Source organism: Poecile atricapillus, chromosome 6, assembly GCF_030490865.1.
Source record: "Poecile atricapillus isolate bPoeAtr1 chromosome 6, bPoeAtr1.hap1, whole genome shotgun sequence".
In the NCBI taxonomy this organism is placed as follows: domain Eukaryota; kingdom Metazoa; phylum Chordata; class Aves; order Passeriformes; family Paridae; genus Poecile; species Poecile atricapillus.
The window spans coordinates 11,323,156-11,349,266 of NC_081254.1; the positions used below are offsets into that span (position 1 = coordinate 11,323,156).

The following is a 26,111-nucleotide window of genomic DNA, read 5'->3' on the forward strand; positions in this document are numbered from 1 at the left end:
TTTTGAGCAATGAGAATTGTCTTCCCCAAGATGTTTTCAGGAATTGTCACTATCGTTCCCACATTACAATGGGGAAAAAATAAAATCACTCAACTTACTAACAATACCAAACACCTTTGTTTTGTGCATGCCCTCTTTGTGGTAACTCAAATCCCAGACCTGTGTCTACACTCAAAGCAAAGTGGGACTTTCCCATTTCTGAGTAGTCTGTTCCTCTTTCCTTATGCTGGCCTTGGAAGCCTAGGTGATCTTTCAGAAAGTTTAAAGAAGCCCAGGTGAGCCTTGCAAAGGTGTTGCAAAGTCATTAATACCTAGCTGACCATGCCCCTGGTCTTTTAACTCTCCTGACACTTCCCAAAAGCAGTCTGTTTATCTTGTAGGCAGCAGATTACCTGTTCTTGCAGTGCACTCTGTATTCCTGTAGATGAGCTAACACCTAATTCCACCCACAGCTCCCAGCCAAAGAAGAGGACAATGAGTTCTTTTCCCATCATTGTGAAAGAAATCTTATACTCATTTAGACTTCAATTAAATTTTATTGAGGCATTATCTTTCCCTTTTTCTGCTAGACAATTTTCTCAGTTTCCTGGAAGGGTCCCAGAGTCTGGTCTTTCTGCTATTTTTGCTTGTAATTTATAAAAAAAAATGTGAACAGAAGTAAATTATCAGCAGCAAGAGGTTGCCTCAGGTCTGGCTGAGCTGGAGCTCATTTTCCTCGCTGAGCTGTGCTGTGTTGGTACCTAGAAAGGTGCTGCTCATACCCAGTGTTTTGGCTCTGGCACTGCAGCAACTCTGTCTTCTCCAACATTCCCCGCTTGCCTGTGGGCTGGAGGTGGGAAATTCTTGGCAGGGGCCACAGCCAGGACAACAAATGACCAAAGGAATATTCCATGTCACTGTGATGTCTGCTTAGCAATAAAAGCTAAAAAAAAAGAGGGAGGTGGGGGGCATCTGTTATTACAATGTTTGTCTTCTGTGATAACTGCTGTGCCTACTGAAGCCCTGCTTCCTGGGAATTGGCTGGCCAACTGCTGCTGACAGGAAGTAGAGAATAAGTATTTTCTTCTCCTCTGCTTCCACACACAGCTTTTGCTTTTGTTTTATTAAACTTCCATTATCTTGAGCCACAGTTTTTTTCCATCTTATTTTCTCCTTTCCTCCTCATCCTGCTGAAGAGGGGGAGGGATGGAGTCACTTGGTAGGCAGCTGACATCCAGATGAAGGCAGAACTCTCAGGGTGGAAAGGCTTTTCTCAGCATACTTCAATGGGACAGAATTCTGGGAGATTAATGCTAGTCAGGTTTTCCTTTCTCTAGAAGTTACTGGAGGGCAATTCAGACCTGGGACCAAGGTAAGCCAGATGAACTTTCTGCATGTTTCACACACAGAACTTGTGGCAGAAATGTTTGAAAGCTTTAGAATGAGCTGATGCCTTTGGAAAGTACCTGGGGTCATAAACTGATATGATTTCTCCATTAGGCTTCCCAGGCATACAACAGAGGTAAGCTTTTGGTAGAGAATATACAAGGGAGAGAGAGAAGCCAAATTTCCCTTCTGATCCACAAATCTAATGTTCTGATAACTTCAAGTGAAATAGCCTTAACGATAAAGAAAAGCGATTATTGCTTAACAGAATACTTAGAACTGTTCTCTCTGGTTTAACACTGTATATAAAGCAAGGAAAACCTGAGAGAAAAAAGTTTCGTGCGTGACTTGTTGCATGTCTTTGTCTGACCCCCCAAGCCTTAGGGACAGAGAATGAGCTGTCTCATACTTCACACCTTGTACAGTTCTAGGATAATTCCTCTCCTTCCATGGAAGCTGAGTCATCATACATAAAACAGGGCAGCTGAATTGCCTCTAGCAATTGGCCAAAATAAAGGATCACACAACTACCATCATATGAGAACATCTCCAATGGCCATGAATATGAGTGTTAGGGTCCAATTTTCAGAAATAATCTCCCTAGCTTGCAAGTGCCTAGGATTCACAGAAGCAGAGTCCTAAGGCTAAGGAAGTATACCAAATTAGTAGCCCTCTTTGACTAGTATCTGCTTCCCAATGGAAGAACTTCCTTTCTGACCTTTATACTGCATATTCTTTCATAATATGCTCTCAGGGACTGCTGAACTAATTAAAGTAATCTCTCCACAAAGGTGTGTATATCAACACCAAATCTAATGAAGCAGGAAGACAGTTTCTATAATGTCCAATTTACTTTAAAAAATTGTATATTTATTCTATGGTTTGATTACTCTGCCAAACATATTATAGGCTCCCCTAAAAATGCTAAAAAAGTCAATGCTTCCAGGCTAACTGGAAATGAAGTATTTTCAGTGCATTGACTTGTTGAGAGGAAGTAAGAGGAAAGAAAATGTCATCTGTGACCCAGAGAAAAGGAGAACTTTATGTACAAGCTGTTTGTAAACAAATTAAGCGTCGGCATTGTCCAAAACTAAGACATGAAGCAGAAAACTAAGAGGATCTAAGCAAAGAAAGTGAGCACGTCAAGTCAAATATCACATCTAATCTAGTATTTATGCTTATCTTGAAGATTGTATGTCTCAAACTTTGTCTTATCTGTTTGACAAGATCAGGATCTAACTGTGTGCAACTCCTTTGAGTACACAGCTCACGCATGGGAGACCTCCCATTGTCTCATTCCTCTTCATGTCAATCATTTCTGTACTTTCTGCTCTACTCCTTAGTAAGCTTCATTTGAAGGTAGTATGAGCCTTTGCCAGTTTCACATTGTGGCTTTCTGTAATGACATCTCCCCACTATTTAGTAGTAAAATGCAAAATTATCTTCCAAAAAGGTCCTGGTCCCCGAAATGTCCACCACCATTGCTTGCTGCAGCATCCTTACAGTGCAAGCACTGTGTATGCAGAGGCATGGATTTGGAGTTCACATCAATGTCTTTTGAATTTTGTACATTAATGTCACATCCACTATTGCCCTGATATTCATGTGTCTGACGTGACACAAAGAGAAGGGAAGAACACACTCTACAAAGTTACTATAGAATCTCAGACATTGGCAAAGGTGAACTTGTCACCGGATCAGCCACTTCTGGGTGCAGTTCTGCCACAGCTGGTTTAAATCTGGCTTGGTTGCATCTACCAACACTGTAAGACAGGGACACTTGATGAAATCTCTCTGCCTTTCATAATAGGCCTGCTAATAATTACTCTTAGGGTGTCATGGTTTGAGAGCCTGTGGAGTTTAAGCAGTGTCTCTGCTGATTAATGTTCAGTGGCCTGGTGACAACAAGGATCACTTCCCTCCTTAAATCACTGTCAAGGGAAACTGCAACACTATAGGTGAGTGCCTTCCATTTGAGGGACAGCTCCTATTCATACAAAGAAATGCAACCTTCAGTTTATGATTAGGTACTGCAGGTGTTCACTTAACAAAAGGTATGAGTGCAGAGCAATGCAATTCCCACCATTACTAACACAGTCTTCCCACAATGGCTTTCCAGTAACAGTTCACACCATCTATTTTTAATACCAACTGCAGTGAAGCTAATAGCCTGCATCAGGGTCATTTTGACAGTGGATGGAAGGCCTAACTCCGTGATGCTCAGGCTGCAATATCTGCTAGAAGAGCTTTTTCACACACTGTGCCTAATTCTCTGTTGCAATTAAACCTCACTTTACAACAGTAATGGGCCTTCAACTGGGAATACAGCAATTCATCTGTCTTTGCACAGTGGAATGTAAAGCCAGATTTGTGTGAATGAGAATCTGTTTGTGTGTACTTTACCTAAACACAGCTGAAAAGAAAGCAGGCAACTCTTGAAATAGATGGATATTTGCTGTTTTCTGCCTAAGGTAGTTGTTTGGGGATTTTTGTTTTGTTTGGTTTTTTAACTAAAGAGCAGAAAAGGATGATGTCAGGTTTTATCCCTATGTTTTGTTTATTTTTAGAAGTAGACCAACAAACAACCATGACCTAAATTCTATAAGACAGAAGTGCATGCAGCCACATTGTTAAATATCAGAATCTATTTGAGTTCTGACAACTTCAGCAGAACTGTACACACGCATCTTCTTTAAACACAGACTACAAAAAACTAACTCACCAATATGATAAAAAATAACTATATTGAAGATAGCGTAAACTCCACCTTTTAACTTCTCTGTTTTCATAGACATACTGTGGCAATAGCATTAAAATTCAGACATACATTGGTCAAAGGCAAAAAATGGATACCAGCACTTTTAAATGAGCATCAGTTTTATGCTGTCATTAAAGCTGGAATTAGGATGGAACAAGCTGTGAACTGGGCATGTGCACACTCTGCCCTCTCCTGTATTTAAATGGAAGCCGCTGCCGCTGCCCTTTGCTAAGCTGATGATGGACTGAAGCAATCTGAAGCTCTAGTGAGAAACTCTGCACTGGATCTCACACCATTCCAAAGAATCTAACAACCTGCTTCACACACACAAAGGTAAAGTGGCTGACTTAAATCCAGAGGACAGCTCTTCTTTCTTGGTTTTTGCTTAGATTTTGTTCACCTGAATAATCAGCCCACTCAGAAGGGGATCTTTTGTCCCTCCGAGGACACCAAGAGCACCAAAACTGTGGAGTCCTTTAATGCATGGAATGACTCGGAAGCCAATGCATACACACCGATGGATCTGCCTCTCAGAGCTCCAACAGTAAGTGTTTTCTGTCACTTAAAGCTTAGCATGTAGATCTCTGGCAAGGCTGGCATTTATGGGACTGTAAATGGATAGTTAAGGAGCATGTACACATTTAATGCTGCAATGCAATAATGAATGACGTAACAAAAACTTTTAAAACTTATTTTCATTCCTTTATTTATTTAATGCAGAAAGGGCTGTACAACCTGTTTTTCAGCAGAGTTGCATGGGCAGAAAACAGGCAGGAATGTCTAAAGGTAAAGTTCATCAAATATGTTGCAAACTATCAAAACAAGATGGTCTTGTACGTTAAACTGCTGTTTAGCAGTTCAAACACAATGCTCTCTTGTGTTGCTATTTAGGGCGGAAATCCACATAATTTCTGTAATAATCTGTAAATGCAGTGGAGTGCTTATGTAAATGTTAAAAGAGTTGTTATGTGCAGTTACCCAAGAAACTTGTTTGGAAGGTTTTCTCAGGTAAGTCCTCTCAAAGCTCTTTCTGAGTTTTTATATACTAAAGAGAAAGACATTTTCCTTGGAAGTGTGAAAGTGAGAATCTCTTGTGATGACATTTCAGGATGGAATTTTTTGGGTTTGCTAAAAATTTCCTCCATCCCACCCCACAAACTTGAACCAAAAGAGTTCAGAAGTCCTCATCCTGGCTTTGTCACTCAGAATATTACTAGGACTACAGGTTTTGTTCATGTGCTGTTTTTAAAAAAGTATGTTTAAAAGTTTATAATGAAAACATGAACCAACCTAATTTTTAAAGTTCTTAAAATCTATTATTTAATAAAACCTGGATATCTGCAGTATATTACCAAAAAATAAAGAAGTGTCCTGAGCTAAGGCACTTATAAAACTAAATTAGATGGATAATGTGAAAAAGGATAGCAGAATGTAGCAGGGAGGGAGAAAAGGGACTGGAGAGTGCATGGAAAAATGGAAAAGGATTCTGGGGACACAGTGATTTACACAGGAAAATTAAAAATTGATCTTTTCTATATTCTGCTGAAAGATCTAATTAGTTGTCCCTTTCCTCTCCCTAGGTCAAGTGTCTGTACCGCCAAAATTCTGCATTTTAACTTGACAAAAAGACTGGCTTAAGAGAGTTTCAGGAGTGAAAGCAGTGTGTACTGCTTGTGGCTGAGATTAAATCCAAAGATAGGCTACAAAATCTGCTATCCAAATTGCTCAACAGGACAAGCATCATCTATGGAAAGCCCTGCTGTCTACTGGAAAGAGGGCTTAGCAGTTAGCGTCACCCTGCTGAAACCATAATTGAGGGGGGATTACACTCCTCTCTGTGCTGCCTGTCATCACAGAGCAAGTGCCCACAGAGGCAAGCTCAGAAATCAGAGCAAGGATCTGTAAAGGAAAATAAGTGCCATCAGTTGTTTGAGGCCTGTTGTAGGTAGGCAGTACAAATATCACACAAGGAACCCCAGGAAATTACAGTGTTTCTGGTCAGGTAACTTTTCTAAACTATGTAATTTGTTTAATGTAAAAGGCCTAACACTATCATTGGTTGTGCAAGTCATACTGTGTAAATAAGTGGCTTCCTTACCTGCATTTGTGGGAAAATTAAGAACAAAGAAACTTATTATATTACCAAAGATCACACTGGACTGCCAAAACTTGCAGTGTTTTGGAACTGGGCTCTATTCTATTCTAACATTCTTCCTGCAAAACCAGTGCCTACAGTTTGAAGTAAGATGAATTCATAAAAGCAACTACATAGAACGCCCTATTTTCTTTCCCCTTTTGTTGTCTTTACACCAAATTAGATACAATTCTTCTGCCATGTTCAGGCAGAGTAGCTGAAAAAATGTCTTTGACAGTTTTTTCTGCTCCTGACTTTGGAATCGATGTCATACAACTCAATCAATCAGAATCAGCACTGAAATATGTTCAAATGCCCAAATGACCTTAGGAGGATTTCTTCTTTCCCTGTAGCTATAACTAAACTTGATCTTATACTCTTGCCTTTGTGAGACTGTGAGGAGTGGCCAATATCAGATATGACTTATATTTACTATGAGCATTTGCTTACATGGCCTTGTTCCTACCATCCTCACTGTTACCTTTAGAAGGACTTCAGAAATAAACATCTCCAAGTGAAAGGTAATTAAGTGATATGATTTTATTTACTCACTCTGAAAAAGAAGAGCTGTTTTTTCTCAGTAATAGCTGAATTCTATTCTTCAGATGTTGTCCTTTTATCACTTGTACACAAATACCTTCCTCATGCTATGGGGATGTGTGCTGGACTTTCAAAAATTGTATTCTTCAACTAGAATTTATTCAGAGGTTAGCTGGTTTGGTTCATTTGGGTTTTTTTTTTTTTATTTAATCAATTATGAAGTAACTATTTAGAAAAAATTCTCTTTAGGAAACTATGATAAATGAATTCCCAAGACAAAACAGACACAGGCATCAAATATTCCTGTGTTTAATATCCAATCTAGATTTCCTTGTTACCTGGACAAATCACTTAGGAATAGTGATTTTGGTTTGGATTGCAAAGGAATTTCTTTATCCTTTCAATTCTCCTCAGATTAGTGTCTTGGAGGGTCTTGACAAACTTCATAGTGAACAACAAGTTCTGCCCTATGTGCCTTAATGAATCTGCCCTGTGGCTGTTTCATTTTTACTCCCTTCTCTGCTTGCACCAAGCCTTTGTCTCTTCCTAAAGAAGCAAGCTGGTTCCTCAGATTGTCCCTCAATGAAGAATTCTGCCTCCCTTGCAAGCAGCTGTGGCAGCAAGTAGTAAATATGGAATAATGAGGCTCCATATTGTGCTGCAGCAAGGATTTAGACATATTTATCTTTAAAACATTTGCTTTTCTTCAAACTCCCAGAAAGCATCTCAAGTTTGTAAGTCTCAGGCAAGTTTACTGCTGCAAGACAACTGAAAACACAGTTCTGTTTTAGCTGTTTAGCTGTTGTAGGCAGTAGACAAATATTCCTTTAGGGAAACCACTGAGCATTTTAAGAAGGCAAACTTCATTAAACCTACCTGCTTCCCTCTACTCTAGTGCTTCCACAAGGACACACGTAAACCTGCTGGAAAGAAACACACTGACACGGAGCAACTCCATAAATTCTGACTCTGCATCTATTGAGGCAAATGACAGAGTAGGATTTAGCAAAGGATTACACCTATATGTGGAGGATTAAAATTTATGGAGGACTAAGATTTTCCTTTCCAATGGATAATAATGCTGTTTTGGGATACAAATCAATTACTAAGACTCTTCTTGAAATTAAATTCCCACATCACCATTCATTATGCATATTTGGTATCTCTGAAATGCCCAGTCCTGGCTAAAGGCAGGCTGGTGTTTCATCAGGCATGATTGTCTGACACTTCTCAAATTGTTTCTGGAAAACTAAGATGTAAATAAATAATAAATGATATGCCTTCCAGAGATTAAAAACATAAATTCTTACACAGCTCTAGCAAAAGACAAACAAAGTTATAAAACCTGATTTTAAACTTGACTAAAGGTTGAGAAAGTTGGGTTTGTTGAGCTGGGGAAGAGATAACTTTGATGAGACCTTAGAACAGCCTTCCAGTACCTAAAGAGACTACAAGAAAATTTTACAAGAACATAGTGGTAGGACAAGGGGTAATGTGTTCAAACTGAAAGAGGGTAGGTTTAGATTAGGTATTAGGAAGAAATTCCTTACTGTAAGGATGTGAGGCTCTGGAACACGCTGCCCAGAGAAGCTGTGGATCCCTGGGAGTGTTCAAGGCCAGGCTGGATGGGGCTCTGAGTAACCTGGGATAGTGGAAAGTGTCCCTGCCCATGGCAGGGGGTTGGAACTAGATGATGTTTAAGGTCTCTTCTAACCTAAACCATTCTATGATCCTATGGACACCCCCAAGACCCTCTCCCTAGGGCTGCTCCCAAGCCCTTTTTCACCCAGCCTATATTTGTGCTTGAGATTGTCCTGATCCATATGGAGGACCTTATATGTAGCCTTGTTGAACTTCATAAGGTCTGCATGGTCCCACCTCTCAAGCCTGTCCAGGATGGAATCTCTTCCCTCCAGCATGTTGACTGCACCACACAGCTGGATGTCATCAGCAAAGCTGCTGAGAGTGCCCTCAATGCCACTGCCCCCATTGCTAACAAAATGTTATATAGTGCCAGTCCCAGTCCAAATATCTTTATTACAAGGTGTTTATAGAAAGAAGGCTGAACAGAAAACATGCAAGGCAACACTGCTGTGTATTATCACTGCAATTGAAATAGTTGTTTGCAGTATTCTCAAAGGACAAGTGCTACAATATGGACAACAGGGGGATTTTTATTCTCCCCTGCCAACCAAGTATTTGTACTCTGTGATGATAATAGAAGACAAAATAAACAGGGCTAATGCACTGAAGAAACTAAATAGAGAAAGGCTTTGGGAATTATCTGATTTCTTGATTATCCTGCTGACCTGAATTTTTCAAGCACTATCTTTTTCTCCCTGTCCTTTCTTTTGATCCCCGCAGCAGACAAAGGGCTGAACTTGATATAAGCACATATTTTTGTCTTCTACTAAGGAAGCTGTGTGTATATATGCAACTTAGTGATGTATTTGAAGTGCTTAGGCCTGATCTAATGCCTTCTTGATCAACTAGTACCTTTCTTTGATGTAAAGAATAATAATTGTATTTCCAATTAAAATAGTGAAGCTTTTTTTAAATAATTGATTTTTATCTCTTGGAGAACATCTGAGTTGTATCCTCTGGTAAAAATCCAAGGCCTACAGGAAGTCCACTAAAATGCTAATTTATTCATTTTACCATACACCTTCTCCTGATTGTATATGTAGTTTTATAATTTATGCCCTAGCACACTGCTCCAGTGTAAATATTATTCCTTTATTTTTTCTCACTCTTGACATTTTTATTGACTATGAACTTGTTTCATTAATGAGTAAGTAATTTTAAAGTCTTCTACTTTCCCTTAACTAACCTTGCCTCTCTAGTGATTTCTCCATGTATTTATATTTATCTTTCAAATTTTTCCTTGTCCTTAGTGCTCCACAAATTTTATTCAAATTCAAGCCACTTTAATCTGTTCTTCACAGCCAAAACAAGCTCCTTTAGTTGCTTCACTTCTATTACACTGATCCAGTTCTGATTAAATGGATAGCTACAGGGAAAAACCATCAGAAATCTCCATTCCACTAATAATCATAATTAACTCTTTGCAGAGCAAGTGTTTAAAAATGTTCTAGCCACAAGACTAAGAAGAAATAAAACCAACCCAAACCAAAGAACACCTGATCTCATTTACTTGAAAGAGTTTTATCTCAACTCTCCCTATCCACTTGCTATTAGTATGGGATTATTTTTGTTAGTTTACTGGCAATGTGTTGAGCACAGCAATTTCTAGCTGGGAAGATGCCCATTGATGTTAATGATATTATGCCAACTTGCACTTTGCTGCAGGAACCTGAACCATAGATGCTGTAATACTGTCATTCAGTTAGTGTATCAAACTTAACATTTTGCTCCAATTACAATAACAGCCAGAACTACATTTTCATTCTCTAAGATCAGAGCATTTGTCCAGCATTTCATTGCTGCTAATGTAGAAACCCAGGGAGTGCACTCTGGTGGTTGAGGACTGCTGTGGGCAGATCTTCAGCACACAAAGTAATCTCATCCAGAATTCCAGGCACTCCTGGGGTTCAACTCTTGCTACTGGCATATTGGTTTTAAATACACCCTGCCTGTAATAACCTCAGCCCAACCTCAAAGATGTATTCAGAAGTATATGTAAGTATATATATATATATAAGTATGTATTCAGAAGTGTCCTCCTCTATTGTTGAAAAATACCCATTTCCAATACTGTAATCTTCAGACTTGGCTAATGAATTTTGTTGTGAGTTATTAGCTGATTTAGACACAAATGCTTCAATCAAGTGGTTTATGAAATACTTCACAGAAAGCAAAATACCTTTATTCAGGCAGACCAGAACTGGTGTGGAAACCAGGCATAAGGTATAAAGGATTTGTGGTTTAGTTTTTCTGACCCTTAATTTAGTTCCCAAAAGACTCTTGTTCAAGCTGCCAGGCTTTTGGTAATCAGCTCTTGAGGGCAACTCAAAATTCAGCGTCTCTCAGTGGGAATAATGAAGTGGCTATACTGATATAGGAGTAAATGCCTATTTAACCATAGAACATTTCTACTTAGTTAGAGAAGTCTAACCCATGATACCAGAGGACAACTGAAATTTTACTTCACAGGTACAGAAACTTCCCTGAAATTAAACCTATAGGAAGCTTACTTGTTGTTAAACACTGCATTATCAGATAGTGAGATCAGATGCAATGAAACAGGTCCCTTCCTGTCTCTTTTTCTCCTCTATATCCTTATTTTTCTTTTGGGAGAAACTAGGTTGCTTTTCTTCACCAAAATTCTAAATCTACAGTAAGCACACAACCACCCTTTGCCCTTTGCACTGATGATGGCATATTTATCCCCCAAAGATGATCAACAATAAATGGAATTTGAATTTACTCCAACTTTTTTTGCTTGTTGCCTTTTTGCATTCTTGACCATTTTCTGTTCTAGAGAAGCACATGCTAGCTTATTCAGAAAAGTTTGGCATACCTATGACCTCTTATTTGCTCCACAGAAGATGACAGTGCAAGATGCTCCTCGTGCCTTTCCCACAGTGGATGTCCCAGATCATGCCCATTATACAATTGGAGTTGTCATTCTTATAGTGGGGATTACAGGAACTCTGGGTAATTTCCTGGTCTTCTATGCTTTCTGCAGGTACATTTCTTTTGAATGTCTTTTTAAATATTCAATTGTATGAACTTGAACTGTATCCTGTGCACTGCAAACACAGTCCAGCAATAATATCAGATTACTTTACTGGCAGGGTAAAATGCACCAAGAGACACTGCTGTAGGGAAGAGTGGCAATCTGCCATTTCCCTCTGACTTCTTCCCATTAACAACAGCCAGAGCAAAATTGTGACTTTTTTTCTACTGGCTAACTGTGTCTGCATTAAAGTGATGGGCTGGTTTGCACCTCTGTACCTCACAAATCTGCTCTGTTTTAGATGCTTCCTTCCTTCTGTTTCTTACTAGTCAGTTTCTTTCTTCCTCCTTGTTCATTAGTGTCCACATCCCATTTTTTCACATTTTCCAACACTTGGATTGTTTCCTTTTAGCTAAAGCCATATTCCAACTTTTATATCTGAGGGAAGTTGGATCTCTGACAACAATGTCATATGCTCACCATTCCTGTTAACTCCTCATTCTGTGTCTGATTTGTCACACTGGGGCAAAGCATTGACATGATGTTCAAGCCAGTGAACTTCTACTGTGTGATTGGTCTTTAGGCATTAGCATAATAAACCAAAATAACAGTAACAAATTATAGGATAATTTGGCTGTGTTAACTTAGATCACTGAAGTGTAGGTGAAAGTTGTCTTGGTCTCAAGCCTGTATTTTTGGGCAGTGGGTTTCAGCACATTCATTCAAAGTAGATAGCCACACTTAAATGAGAATGACAGTAGCTTTAAGAAAAGAAAAAGGTGTTGGCACGCAGATCAGATATGTGAGGAATAAGTACATGAGCCAGCTTAGCTCTTTGGCTGGTCCCATATAGGATATCCAGTTATGGCACTTACACTGGAGGACGCAGCTTGTCTTCATTTGAAGGTGATATGAAGACAGAAAGAGATACTGATAGCTAAGTAACGAGTACATCAGAAATTCAGAAGATAGTTTAGGTGCTTACAAAGCAGCTTCAGGTAATGACAAACCATAAGAGAACCAGCTGCATGAAACAGAAATGTGTTCAGTGACTTCACAGACTACAAACACACACAACTCCTAAGCACCTACTAATAATACCTCCTTGGTCCTAAATTGACAGAAAGGGGACAGTGGTCCTAGTGATTGATTCTGGGCCAGTACAAAAAAGAATGGTTTATTCACCTATTTTTTAATTATGTCTAAGCCTGAAATTGAGAAAGGAGCTCAGTTACACTAAGCCCCAAAGTGAAGAGCTCTTGGTTGAGTTTTGATGTGTACACTAAAAACACAGTAATGTAATATTATGAATAACAAAAACAGGCAGAATACACTGAAGGCTGCTTATTGCTCTTTTAAAGACAGAGTCTGGGCCAGTGAAATGAGTGTCACAGAGAAGAACTGATATAAAACAAAGTGCTTGATGTGGTTCATAGGGAGTTTGCTTAATCCCTGTTGCTTAACATGGTCCAGATCCAGGAATCCATAGTGTACATCAACTTTAACTTCCTGTTAATTGTGGACATGCAGTGCACTGGTTAGAATATTTAAAGAACATTGTGATTTATCCCCATCATTGAGCTGGTCATCAAAATTATCCTGTAAAGTGCACAGGAGGGTGTGAAACTGAGCCTTGCTTGTGTTCCCTCATGAAGGAAACGAGAAGCACTCTGCTTTAGCTTTCCATGTAGTGTTCCTTGGTATTTGTGAGCTCATGGGAGTGAGTAACAGCATAATTAACAGTGCAGCAGTGTTTAGCAACATTTCTTCTGATCTCTGTAGGAGTAGGAGCCTTCAGACCCCAGCCAACATACTCATCATCAATCTAGCTATTAGTGACTTCCTGATGTCCATTACACAGTCTCCAGTTTTTTTCACCAGCAGCCTCTACAAACACTGGATTTTTGGTGAGAAAGGTTTGTATATATTCTTTCTAAGATTTCATTATGTATGTTCTTACAATAGTGGCAGTCCCTCAGGTACTCTTGCAATACTGAGAACATTTCTCAACATTGTTTCAGTGTCGAAACATTTCTTTGAATATTTGTGTCTGTATGCAATAAATACACTGCCATCATAAGAAGAAAATTACATTAATGAGACAGATACAAAAACCACATAGGGCCATACCACTGGCAACATGAGGGACAGCACTAATCTTCTTGCCATTGTTCTTGTCCAATCACCTCATGACTTACTGTCAGAGTCCTCTGACAAAGAAGCACTCACCCTCAGCACACCAGCTTAAAAGCCCTTCTAAATAACCTCCTCTGGGACTTGGATCTGGCATAGGTGAGGCAAGAAAGCCTGGAAAACCTGATTTTTCACAACAGAAATGTTAACACTTCCTGTGTAGTAAGTAAATGTGGAATGAAGATGCTTTCATTCTTCCAATGTAACTGTTGTAAGAGGAAGACTAGTCTTTGCCTTTTGAACAGGTACTGACAGAAAGGAAACTCAGAGAAGTAAAATTGCTATTTTGATCTCTGATGACCAAAGGCATATTTTATTTTACTTCCATTAAGTGTTCATTTGCATACATGTTAAAACTAATCCAAACCACTGCTTTTAATCATTAGGTAGTCTGAACAATTAAAATCACTCATTAATGTATTCATAGTCTGAATATTTACTTCAGCTAAATTAGTCATTAATATATTCATATTTACTTCAGTTTTTCTGCCCTTGAGATACGAACAGTACCAAAGTAACTATATCACATTGTTAAGCAAAACAGCTGCTTCTATGGGACCTGCAGTAAAACTGGAGTTAAACGAGATATTAATGGACTGCTGAAATGATCCCACTAGAAACATCAGAAATCAATGAGTGAAAATATGTTAAGTATTACTGTCTCCGGCAATTGAAGCAAACAAAATCTTTGAAGTTTATCTCCATGGATAATGTAATTAGCAAGACAGACAGCAGCTTTGAAGTAGCATTGTAACTGCAGGAAAACTCAAGTTTCCTGCAGTACAAATTCCAGAAGACATTAGACAGATTTGAACTCTCCTAGAAATAATTAGCATGGATAGATTAATTTCACTGCTACTTCTGTCATCTTCATTGCAAGGCTGTGAGCTGTATGCCTTCTGCGGAGCTCTTTTTGGCATTACATCTATGATCACTTTGACGGTGATTGCCTTGGACAGATATTTTGTCATCACTAAACCTCTGGCTTCTGTTGGAGTGACGTCAAAGAAGAAGGCCCTAATAATCCTGGTAGGAGTCTGGCTGTACTCTTTGGCTTGGAGTCTCCCACCCTTCTTTGGATGGAGTAAGTGAACTGGAATAAAACTTTTTGCCCTCATAGTATTGGATTAAAGACCAGTTAAAGGTACAGAAGAGGGCTGAATTAATAGCTCACATACGAGACTCGAATAGACCAATGTGAAAATAAGAGATGAAATACATGTTGAAACTGAAGGTCTCTAATCAAAAGAAAATAAAGCAGTGGACATTACAGCATATTATATGACAGTGGCACTTTTCCTTAAGCATATTACTTGCTGCATAAAGAACAGTAGATAAATTTGTGACCAAAATTTATGAAGAATGTGCCTTCTCATTATCCCATGTCTACTTCCACTGAATCAAATTCAACACTACATAAGTTAAATACACGTATTTGTGTTATTTCTGATGAATTTTCATCCCCAAAGGTGCTAAGACAACGGTGTCAATCTAATTATTTTTTAGTCACATAAAAGATTAATACAGTCTGAGCATTTGTGCCAAGAGATCTTCAGTAAGTCTTGACTGTGTTCTGGATGGACAAATTGCACTCGGTCCACATTTTCCATTCAGTCACTGGTGTTGTCACTAGCTTCCAATAAGCATGGCATTTAGTAGTAACTAAAATGCCTTTGTAAATGTGATTGTAAATCCTTTTCACACGGAAATTGGAAACATTCATACAGCACCTTGATCATTGCAATTTGTGTCAAAGCGAGTTTCTGTTATTCTTCCTCATTGGAATCTGCCTCACTACCATTAAGTTTGTTTCCCAAGAGGCACCAGTTGCAGTCACTAAGTTGGAATGAACTCATCATTCAAAACCACAGCCCACCATTATGCTCCCTAATTCCAGAAGAGAATGTCTGCCAACTGAGGTGAGAACATAGACATGTTTGACTAGTAAAGGCTGCAACAACCAACTCAGGTACTGAGTTGAGAATTTCAGCAGAGTTTTGTTATTGTACCTTGCTGTTGTATTATTGCCATTCTGCTCCCCCTAAACATGAAGCATGCTTAAGCAGGCAAACTGCAATACTCACAGAAGCAGTCTTTAGTTGAGTGAGGAGCTGCTGCAATAACAAAATGACAATATAGCGTTAGATTATAGATTCTCAGTTGAAGAAGGTGGAATAATTGCTTGAAGTGTGTTATTATCTTGTAATTAGATTCTAATAGTGCCCACAGTATGAACTCTCACACTGTAATTAGATGCATTTGAGAACATCTGGTGCAATATTTTTAAGAGTGGAACAGAAAATAGCAGCGTAAACAATTAAAATTAAAATTCCAAAGTAAAAAGACATTGTTATTGCTAATTTATTTACCTAACAGCTCAAAACAGTTCCTTTAAAGAGAATATATTTTATTTCAGGCAGAACATTAGGTATGTATGTTTATTTTTGGTTTTTGGGGTTTTGTTTGTTTGCTTTTGTTGTTTTTTTATTTCTATTCAGCTTTACTTCATGACAAAATAATTTATAATTTGGACTACACAATAAATCTTTCTCCTTTTCCCAGTAAATTTCTCTTATCTGCACACACTTAGAAAACTGGTACACAGAGCAATTGGTTTGACTTCTTAGGAAGAAAGCATTTTGACAGGAAATGGAGATATTTAAAAACAATACAGGCCAAGACTGTCCAAGATCCAAACAAGTATTCAGAGAGATTCCCTTTGACTATGATTAAGTTTTAAACAATATTCAAGACTGAAGCAAAATAATTCAGTTTTCTGAAGCCTTAGACTGCTAAACATAAATACAATAGGGAAATGAAATTAAAAAAAAATATAAAAGTGCTTTATATTAAGATTTGTTTATAGTTTTAAACCCTTTTTTCTATTTCAGAGAATAGGATTAAATCCCATGTTATTCTGAGTATCTTCTCTAACTTCTACACTCAGAATAACAATCACTTCATGGTTTATGCCTTCTCCTGTCTTCCTTTCTAGGTGCATATGTTCCTGAGGGTTTGCTGACTTCCTGTTCCTGGGACTACATGACTTTCACACCATCAGTCCGTGCCTACACAATGCTGCTTTTCTGCTTTGTCTTTTTCATTCCTTTGATTGCTATCATATACAGCTATGTCTCTATCTTTGAGGCTATCAAGAAGGCCAACAAGTAAGTAGCCAACAGTCCTAAATTTTTATCTTTGTGTTTAAATGACTGTTCTCTTAAAACAGTCATTTCTAAATGTTCTTTCTAAAACAAAGAACAGAAGAAAATTGCGATGTTTCTTGCATTTATTTTGTAAGCACAACTGAAACAGAAAACTAAACGAGAATTCTGTCAATACTCAACATGGTAAGAAGTATGGTTCTCAGAAGGGCCATTCCTGAATTTAGGCTTGAGCTTATCAGTATATTATCTAATGACATGGAAAAATGTACAGAAATTAAGCAACCAGAATGAAAACAAAACAGGACCTCAGAAACACCTAATGACAGTGTATCAATAACTACTTCACAGAAAAATTGATGGAATTGAACTATAAATTTTAAAAAAAGAGAAACAGGTGAAAAGATTAAAGATTTAATATTAGGACTCTGAAACAAAAAGCTGTTACTTCAAAAGTAAAGGGCAGCCTGCCACTCTATGTGCCACGTGTAGGTACCAGTCCCATAGACCCCAGCGGATCTGGCCACTTAGCTCAGAAGTACAAAGTGACAGCAGGGTAGCAAAACAGGACCCAAGGAAGCAAAGACTCCTCTAACTGTCTTTAACTCAGCATTATTCAATTGGCTTGAATACCTGCTTTCTGTGGAAAATCTTTTGGTACAGGGGTATTTTTTCATTGAAGCACATGATTCATTTTGCCATTGATTAATGCAACAGAAGTATTGAATTGTGAAGGATGGGTCACGCACTTGCATTAACATGCAAGTCAGAAGTGCATGAATTTTAGCCTAAAGTAGCAAAAGAGTAATTGTTGCCCTACTTTATGAAGCTATTTGCTCACTTCCCTACCTTAGTTTTTTGCTGTTGTATGTTTATTTTCCCTAGATCTATTCAAACATTTGGATGCAAACGTGGAAATAAAGAGTTCCAGAAACAGTATGAGAGGATGAAAAATGAATGGAAGATGGCCAAAATTGCACTGATTGTCATCTTGTTTTTCGTCGTTTCCTGGTCACCATACTCTGTTGTTGCTCTGGTAGCTTTTGCTGGGTAATTATAAATGTATCAGCAAAGGAATATTCAGTGAAAGCAAAAGATGTGGAATTGTAAAAGACAGATGAAAGTCAAAGCTACTTGTTGTGTTTGATGTCTGAAGCACGTCCAAAACATTCACATATTTAGGAGTGCTATTTAATAGATGGGGCAGGTGTTGACTGATTTTTGCTTAGTTTGACTTTAAGAAAATTAAAACAAAAAAAAAAAAAAAAAGAGAGAGAAAACAAGAATACTGTTACTGACAACATAAACTGCCATGCTGAAGATTTCTGAATGCATTCTCTATGCTAGGATATTTGAACTATCTGAACTTTATTTAGCACCAAAATGCTAAATAAAGCACTCCAGAAAGATCCTCCCAGGGGTTGATTCTCTTTTTTCTCTATTTCTTTTAATCTATAAAAGTATATTCTTTTTTTGTGACATCAAACTGCTGGAATTCCTTACATGTATAAGCAAGTTGAAAATTAGTACATACATGTGTGGGGAGCTTTTTGATACTGGATATAAAAGATCATAAATATAAATCATTGTAGCATGTTTTTAATCTATTTAATTGTCAGTATTTTATACAGTAATTTCAATGGAAGCATGAGAGTATTAAAACATGTAACTTGACACCAGAAACTTGACACAATCCAGACAAAAGTAATGGATTGGGAATCCAGATGCCTTGGCTCTACGTGGTTATTTCCCCCACCTCAAGGTGTGAATTTTCCTGTGCTTCAGTTTAGCCTCTCTAAAATGTGTGTGACTATCTGTTTTAGGAAGGCTTGTCACCTGCAAAACCTCACCTGGACAATTCCTATGACAGTACTAAACACTTCTCTTTGTATTTTTCAAGTCAGAGAAAAGTAGGTGTTCCTATAATTGGCACATAGCTCAAATTAACTTAGGACGGAGCATTTTGGGAGACAAGGGTGATTTTTGTTACACACCCAAAGAAGAGGCTGTTGCAGGGCCTTGTCTCGAACACTGCTTAGAAAGGCAGTTTCCTAAACACAGCACTTCTAAAATTTTAGGTTTAAGAAGAAAAAATACTGAGGGAAGTGAATTCTCTCCCTTTGCATGCAGATGGGTAATTCTCAGCTGCAATGAACACCTTCTCCACGAAGGTAAACATGTTCCTCATGCAGAAACACAAATCCTTTGCATGTGTCCAAGTGTCCCACTGCCTGTCAAAGGGGAACTTAGCTACTGGACATCCTCCACTGGTGACATGTGAGCAGTCAGAAACAGAGGAGAAGCAAGGAGACACAGAAATGAAGCACAGCTACCTTGCAGTAATGTAAGAGACTTAAAAGAAAATCAATTAGGGGATGCTTTAAGCTGACCACTAAGTAGAACTGTTGCACAGTCGAGTATGATTCAGCACCTGTCTTAGGAGGATCACGTACCTGCTGAACCTGGCTTCTGCTCCATGTCTCACACTCTCAAAAATCTGAACAAATGAACAATTTTATAATTTTGCAGTATGTTAGAAATTAGCATTTTCAAATTTTGCTTATAAAGATACCTCGGGAGCAACATAGCTTCATTCAGATTTTTTCAATTTCTGAACTATGTCTTTTAGGCAATCCTACCTGGATTTTTCAGAGAGTAATAGATCAAGTCTGGATGTCTGCTGTGAAATTTTATTGCAAGGGACTTAGATAAAATCTCACTGCATGCTACATATGGGAGGCAGATATGTAGTGTGTGACTATAGTCAGTCTTGGACTAAAGACAACTCATCTAACTGAGCAAAAACATATGAAAAAGGAAGGAAGACCTTAATTCCCTTAGAAAATATTTTGAATGGGGAATGGTGAGCTAGCACACAGTCATGGTCACTAATATTTTTGGTCTACAGTTTGCATTTTCTGGGAATGATTAGCTTAAACACAAGAATAATTAGCTTAAACACAAGGCTTTGCTTGCCTTTTGTTTGTTTCTCTTAGGTGAACTCTCCATCAGCCTTCCCAAAGCATTATCTCAGCTCAGGGTCAAAATCTCCATTCCAGTAAGGTCACACTGTGTGTTATCCAGAATCTGTGAAGATTTATACCACTATTCAATGTTTTTAAAGTATGAGCAGGAGAAACCATGTTGAAATTGCACATGGAGAACATCCTTATCAGAAGAGAGGTGCCTTAAGAGGTGAAATGGCATCTCAACACTCAGGCAACTGACAAAATGGGTCCTATATTGCAATTGCAAACCATTTCCACCTCATCACAGAGCATATATATTCCCATAGTATGATGAAAAGCTTCTTCACCAGGATGTTGAGGCCTTCCTAAGGGCTGACATTGTCCCTAGGTTAAACAACACGAGAATTACCACAATCCTGCGTCATAGTAGAGAAGTACTGCCAGAGAAGCCCCCAGAAAATCTTATTTCTCAGAAATGCAATTAGATGGATGTTGATCTTTACAGGCAAAGGATGTAGAATTTTTTCTCACTGTTTTGGAACAGAACTCCCCTTTTGCTCTGTCTAGAGCCTTAAAGCACTGTCTTGGCACTGTATAACTGCATGGACAATGCAGAACTCAATAGTAAATACATGATGTATTTGTATTACTTTAGGTATTCCCATGTCCTAACACCTTTAATGAACTCCATACCAGCTGTGATTGCCAAAGCTTCTGTCATCCATAACCCCATCATTTATGCCATCACTCACCCCAAATACAGGTAAGTTCACACTTACAAGCTATGTTTAATATAGCAAAGAAAATCTGAGAGTAAATTTATCACTTCTATGTCTTTTTAGGTTTAGTACCTGAGCTCTCCTTTACCTGCTCATTTTAACTCTGTAGGACAGCCTTGCCCTCCCCAGGAATACTCTTCAATGCCATAGAAATGTCAGTGGAATTTGTACTTGGAACAAAATACTGAAGAGATAGTAGTTAGAGATGCTTATGGATACTGATCTGTATTTACCTATAGCATGATAAAAGTTGGAAACCTTTCCATCTCAAAGGAAAGCACCATCAATTTTTAACTGTCTTCATGAGAGGCAGACATTGGGTAGTGCTGCAAATAGCACTTTGTTACATTAACAAGGCCAGTGAGAGAGGCAATACAGTGAGGCAAACCACATCTTCCCTATTTTCTGTATCCTCTTCATGTTTCTCAAGGCTTTCATACTTCAGGTGGTATTTCCTCTGACAGGTAACATGAAAGGTCATTACAACTCCAAGTTCAGATAGAGGCAGTAAGATTTAACAGATGGCAGCAAAGCCACAGATAGGCTATTGTTTCACCACTTTCAAAGACCTACTGAGGAACTGGACAGGGAAGAGGTGGGCACGTGGGGAAGGCTGGCAGGAAAAGTAGAGCTAGACCAGAGTTTCCTAACACTGCATATGAACAAAGTAATGCAGTCATATAAATGCACATTCTGTACAACTCTACAGATAGCCAGCAGATGTGTAAGAGGAGCTAGAATAGCTGCTTAGGGGAAGATTAAAATAATTCATTATGTAGTACTTCTGTGAGGTTCAGTTTAAAGGGATAGCATTTTATTTTTGCCCTGATTAAGCTGAAAGCAGATAAAACATCATTTTAATAGCTCTCTTCAGTTCCAAAAGTTATATTTTAATGCCTTTATCCCTGCCAAGCAATAAATTTGAGTTCTGCCGAACACTGTGAATAAGTGATCTTGCAGGGTGATTGTAGATGAGATATCTGATATCTGGAAAACTCTTTTTGTACCCAGTAATTTTCCAGTCCATGCTGTATTAGTTCATCTCTCTGAATAAATTAATTGTTTATGATGATTGAATTTTTGTGCTAACAGAAAAGAAAATCTGATTGGTTCTATCTCTTATCCATTAGAAGAGCCATTGCAACATATGTTCCTTGCCTTGGACCCCTACTGAGAGTTTCTCCTAAAGACTCACGGTCCTTCAGCAGTTACCACTCCTCCAGACGAGCAACCGTAACCAGCCAGTCTTCTGAGATAACTGGCCTGCAGAAAGGAAAAAGGAGATTGTCTTCTCTCTCTGACAGTGAATCAGTAAGGGAGACACTTCCCATACACCCATTTTTAATTGCAAAGCAATTCATTTTCATATAGAGTCTTTCCAGGTGGTAGTTTCTTTAGATGAAATGCATTATAGTGCTTGTTATAAAAGCTCCAGAGAAAGTGGAGGGACAAATCAAAATTAAAGACAGAGGGCAGAAGTATAAAAGTAGAATGCAAATAATTTTCTTCTTGATGATTGGTGACACTGAAAGAAGAATGGAAAGATGGAACAACAGGAATTTTAGGAAGTAAAGTGTTACCGATAGGTAAGTCTTTATAAAGCCTTACCTATGGGTAACAATAAAGGAAGCAGAGTCAAGGGCTCAGTTGCAAGTCTGATCGTACTTCTAGGTAGAGCTTGTCTGACCACAGATTTGCAGACTGGACACAGAAAAAAGAAGCTGCCAGTCACAAAATAGTTCTCTAGTGAAAGCAAGGTTGTAATAAAATAGATAATGTTTTCTGAAAGTGGGTTTGATTTGGAAACATATTAATCATCAGATTTAGATAAATCAGTAAACCCATTACAGAATCTTTCTCACAGAAGACCTCAACAGCTTGCTGCTGCCAGTCTCAGTGGAAACAAATGTTTTACACAGCTGCTGAAAACAGGCTGTCTTTGGCATCCAGGCTCCCTCCTGTAACTCAAATATTAGTAACTAAATAAGCATATTAGTTAGTTCACTGCAGTAATTTAAAATTAAATTTCCAAATAACTTAAAAGACAAAATTTTCTTGGCAATTCTTTTTCACAGTCAGGATAATAACTGTATCTAAACCAGCCAAGTGCTGAATTCTGATAGTTGTTTTTTAACAGTGACATTTCAATTTCTTTGCCCTCTCTGTTCCTTTGACTTTTCAGTCCAATCAAAACTAAATTCTTCTGGCTGGTAGCCTCCTGTCAGGTGGAAGGTTTTAAAACTGACTAATAGAAAAGGAACATCTTTATATTGCATCTCTTACACTACAAATCCTGATTCTTAAAAAAACAACAGATGCCCTCAGTAATATGGTTTTGTTTTCCCACTAAGTGGAACAAAGTTGATAAACTCAAGACTCCGTCCTGAAACAAAATATTTCTAAAGGACTGATTCTGCAGTCCAGAGACATTTCCTTCATTTCTGCTTTCACCCAAGCCACTTTGGAAACTTTGGCCCTAATTCTTCCAAACACCTGTACTTCCTAAGTGGGTAGTACCATGGAAACACTGTCTCCTTGGAGCTACAAAAGGCATTAGAGAAGTTTCAACAATAGATTGTAACAAAATACTATTTTCTTTCAAATTTTGCAGTGCATCCTGTGGAGGAAAAAAAAAGTAAGCTGAATTTTAGACACAACAGACTTGATAATTTAATTTGTACTTCTTATAACTAAACATTTTATGAAGCTATGAAGTTCTATGGTAGAACTTTTGTGAAATGCCTTTTATACAATGCCTGTCTCTTTTATGATTTCTGTCTAGGTAAAAATGGAGCAAATTGGATGAAAGTTTAAGGGACCTAGAATGAATGTTTTTGCTGTATTAATTTTAGGGCTGTACTGAAACAGAAACTGATACTCCCAGTATGTTCTCCAGACTTGCCAGAAGACAAATTTCCTATGAAACAGATAAAGACACAACTCAGGCTACTGACATAAGAGCCAAATCAACAAGCCAGGATTCTGGGAATTGTGGGAAGGTAATAGACTGTGTAATACCTAAATTCTTGGACAACTGACAAGTTAACAAATCTGTACATTGTACCATAATTAATCATGAAGGTTCCTGCCAAGAAGAAGCAGATAACCTATGAGTTAACACAATGAGTAATGACTTAGATGCTGTAAAAGGTCATCAGCTTTTTATTCCTGCCTGGTTCATTACTCAGCTGTCTTCATTGCGTTTCTGCTGCTGTTTTAGAGAACTTAGCATCTGAATGGAGAGTTGTCTTGTGTTTGGTTTTAAGTGTGTATTTAGTAATATTTGTCTTTCACTGTCCCAATTACTTGGTCGATCTTTCTGTTGCCTCACCATTTGCTAACAAAGGAACAAATTTGGTAAGAGGTAAAAAACAAGGCTATCTTTAATGTATCACTGATTTTTAGTCAATCATCTGCTGTCCTCTTTTTCCCTATGCATTTTGCATGTCAGATATTGTGACATACCTTTATGCCATTTATATCTGCCTTATCTGTGTTCATTTTTCAGACAGCTGTAGATGCTGATGACATATTGATGGTGGAATTGAATGTCACAGAGTACACGGCTACACCTACTGTAAGAACTATTATTTTAATATTTGGCAACCAAAACTAATGACAATCCCAGTCCCTGAGCACAAATTAAGTTGTTTTTGAGATGTAAAAATTACACAATATTCCCAGCACAACGCAGAAAACATGACCACAAAGGGTAGATCATTGCCGAAATTAAGCAGGAGAACATAGGTACTACAGGATTCTTCTGAAGTCCAACTTCTTCAAGGAACCTGAATATTTTCTTGAATTTAGTAAGTCCTCTGATGAGGTCTGTGATTTCCCTAGTGGAGAATGGAAGCATTAACTTTGTGCAATCTTTATATTAATGATGTATATGGTAAGCTGAGACAGCCATTCTGATGGCTGTACCTCTGAGACAGCCTTAGTCCTACGGCAAGGACTGCTGTACAAAGTTATGTTATTAACTGTTTAATGTTCTCTGTTTTGGGTTGCAGCAATCATCTAAAACATGCAGCTTGGAGGAAATCAAGGTCAGTTTTTGAAACATGCCATGTAACCTATTCAGTAGGATGTTGTATGTTGTACTAGTGTCTGCTTGTTCTTCATCTAACACAGCTACTGCATATGGGTAAAAATATCTGACATCTCTCACAAGTGAGTCAACTTGCCTTAATTCTCAGCAGATATGGAAATAAAAGAGCTGGTGGGTGAAAACAAAGTAGTTTTTTTCTTTGCAGCACTAACCCCAATGTAATACAATCACCTTAAATTGTCTCTTTATTGTTTGAAATGATCCTTATGAGCTATTGTGAGCCTCATCCTAATTGATTTTTTTGTACTGTGCAAGCAACAGCTAACATGGTTTATTATCAAAAAATGCTAGTTAATCTTTCCCTCAATTTTTACCTCATTATGTAGTTTGCTTCCCCCTTCAAATTATCCATGCTGTTAACTCTACATTTTACATTATCTCTTGCCCAAGACCCTAAGCAGTCCCTCTTTATGGAGAAACCCTTTATCCGATTGAATAGGCTGGCTGAGCATATTCACAGTATTTCTCTTAATAGTTGAATGTGTTGTCATTAGCCTGGTCTTTCTTCCAAGTAGATAAGCACTTAAATTGCAAATGCAAAGTCTTTAATGCTTCAGTATATTAGCTTGTTTAACAGGTGGGGGATTTTTTTCATAAGTTATTCATGAAATATTAAAAAATGTTCACATCTACTTTTCCCTCCATCATTTAAGTTTGCTTTTCAGTCAGCCATGGGTAGTAGCAAATTGCTAAATATATGTCATTTTTTATAGATGATTCAGTGGGATCTCCTTGTAGATGTTTGTGTGGCCCATTTCTTGTAAATCTTTGCATCCTTTAGAAAAGTGAGAGCCTGAACAGTATTGGACAAAGAAAAGGAGAGTCTCACCAGGGATCATCTTCAGCCCAGATACCCAGTATTACAATAACGTGCAGCAGTGTCCAAGGAGTAGAGCTGCCTTCTAGATACAACTCTGGTTTCCTGTACCCTAAATCCATCAGTCACAAGTAGAACAAGAAGTCCAGCAGTTGAGTGGTGCAAGTCAGAACATCACCTTAGCCAACAGCTCTGGAGCACCTGTGGACTGGCTGAATCCAGAATACTTTCCTAGATTGGTCTGAAATGCTCCTACAAAGACACAGCACAAGTCAAGCCAGGATAAAAACAAGAGGAGTGATCTTTTCAGCAACAGAACTCTCTCCAGTGGATTACATCTTGATCTGAGTCACACTGTAATTTCAATATTTCTTCTTTATGCAGCTCATGAAAAAATTTCTTTCATTTGGACTTTATTCTGCTCATGTATATTCCCACCACTATACAAACCTTACCTAGAAGTCTTCTAGGATTAACTTGAGAGGGAAAGAAGTATGATAATTCAAAACTGGCTTTGTTCACCTAGTGTATTAACTTCAAAACTACTACAGAGCTAAAGCTGAGAAATTTGGGGGGAAATGTACATTACTTCCTGAAGATGGTTTCTTCATTATTGTGAAGTTTCTCAACCAAATGTAAACT

General features: G+C 38.1%; 1 protein-coding gene across 1 annotated transcript; it reads left to right on the forward strand.

Annotated features, from left to right (window-relative positions):
* The first annotated feature begins 4,546 nt into the window (after positions 1–4,546).
* Positions 4,547–25,604, forward strand: OPN4 (opsin 4). The gene is made up of 12 exons (XM_058840708.1): positions 4,547–4,667; positions 11,303–11,445; positions 13,219–13,352; positions 14,510–14,713; positions 16,625–16,796; positions 17,679–17,843; positions 20,418–20,525; positions 21,672–21,852; positions 23,394–23,540; positions 24,050–24,118; positions 24,555–24,590; positions 25,434–25,604. The coding sequence occupies exons 1-12, from the start codon at positions 4,641–4,643 to the stop codon at positions 25,602–25,604; spliced, it is 1,557 nt and encodes a 518-aa protein (XP_058696691.1). The 5' UTR covers positions 4,547–4,640.
* The last annotated feature ends 507 nt before the right edge of the window (positions 25,605–26,111 follow it).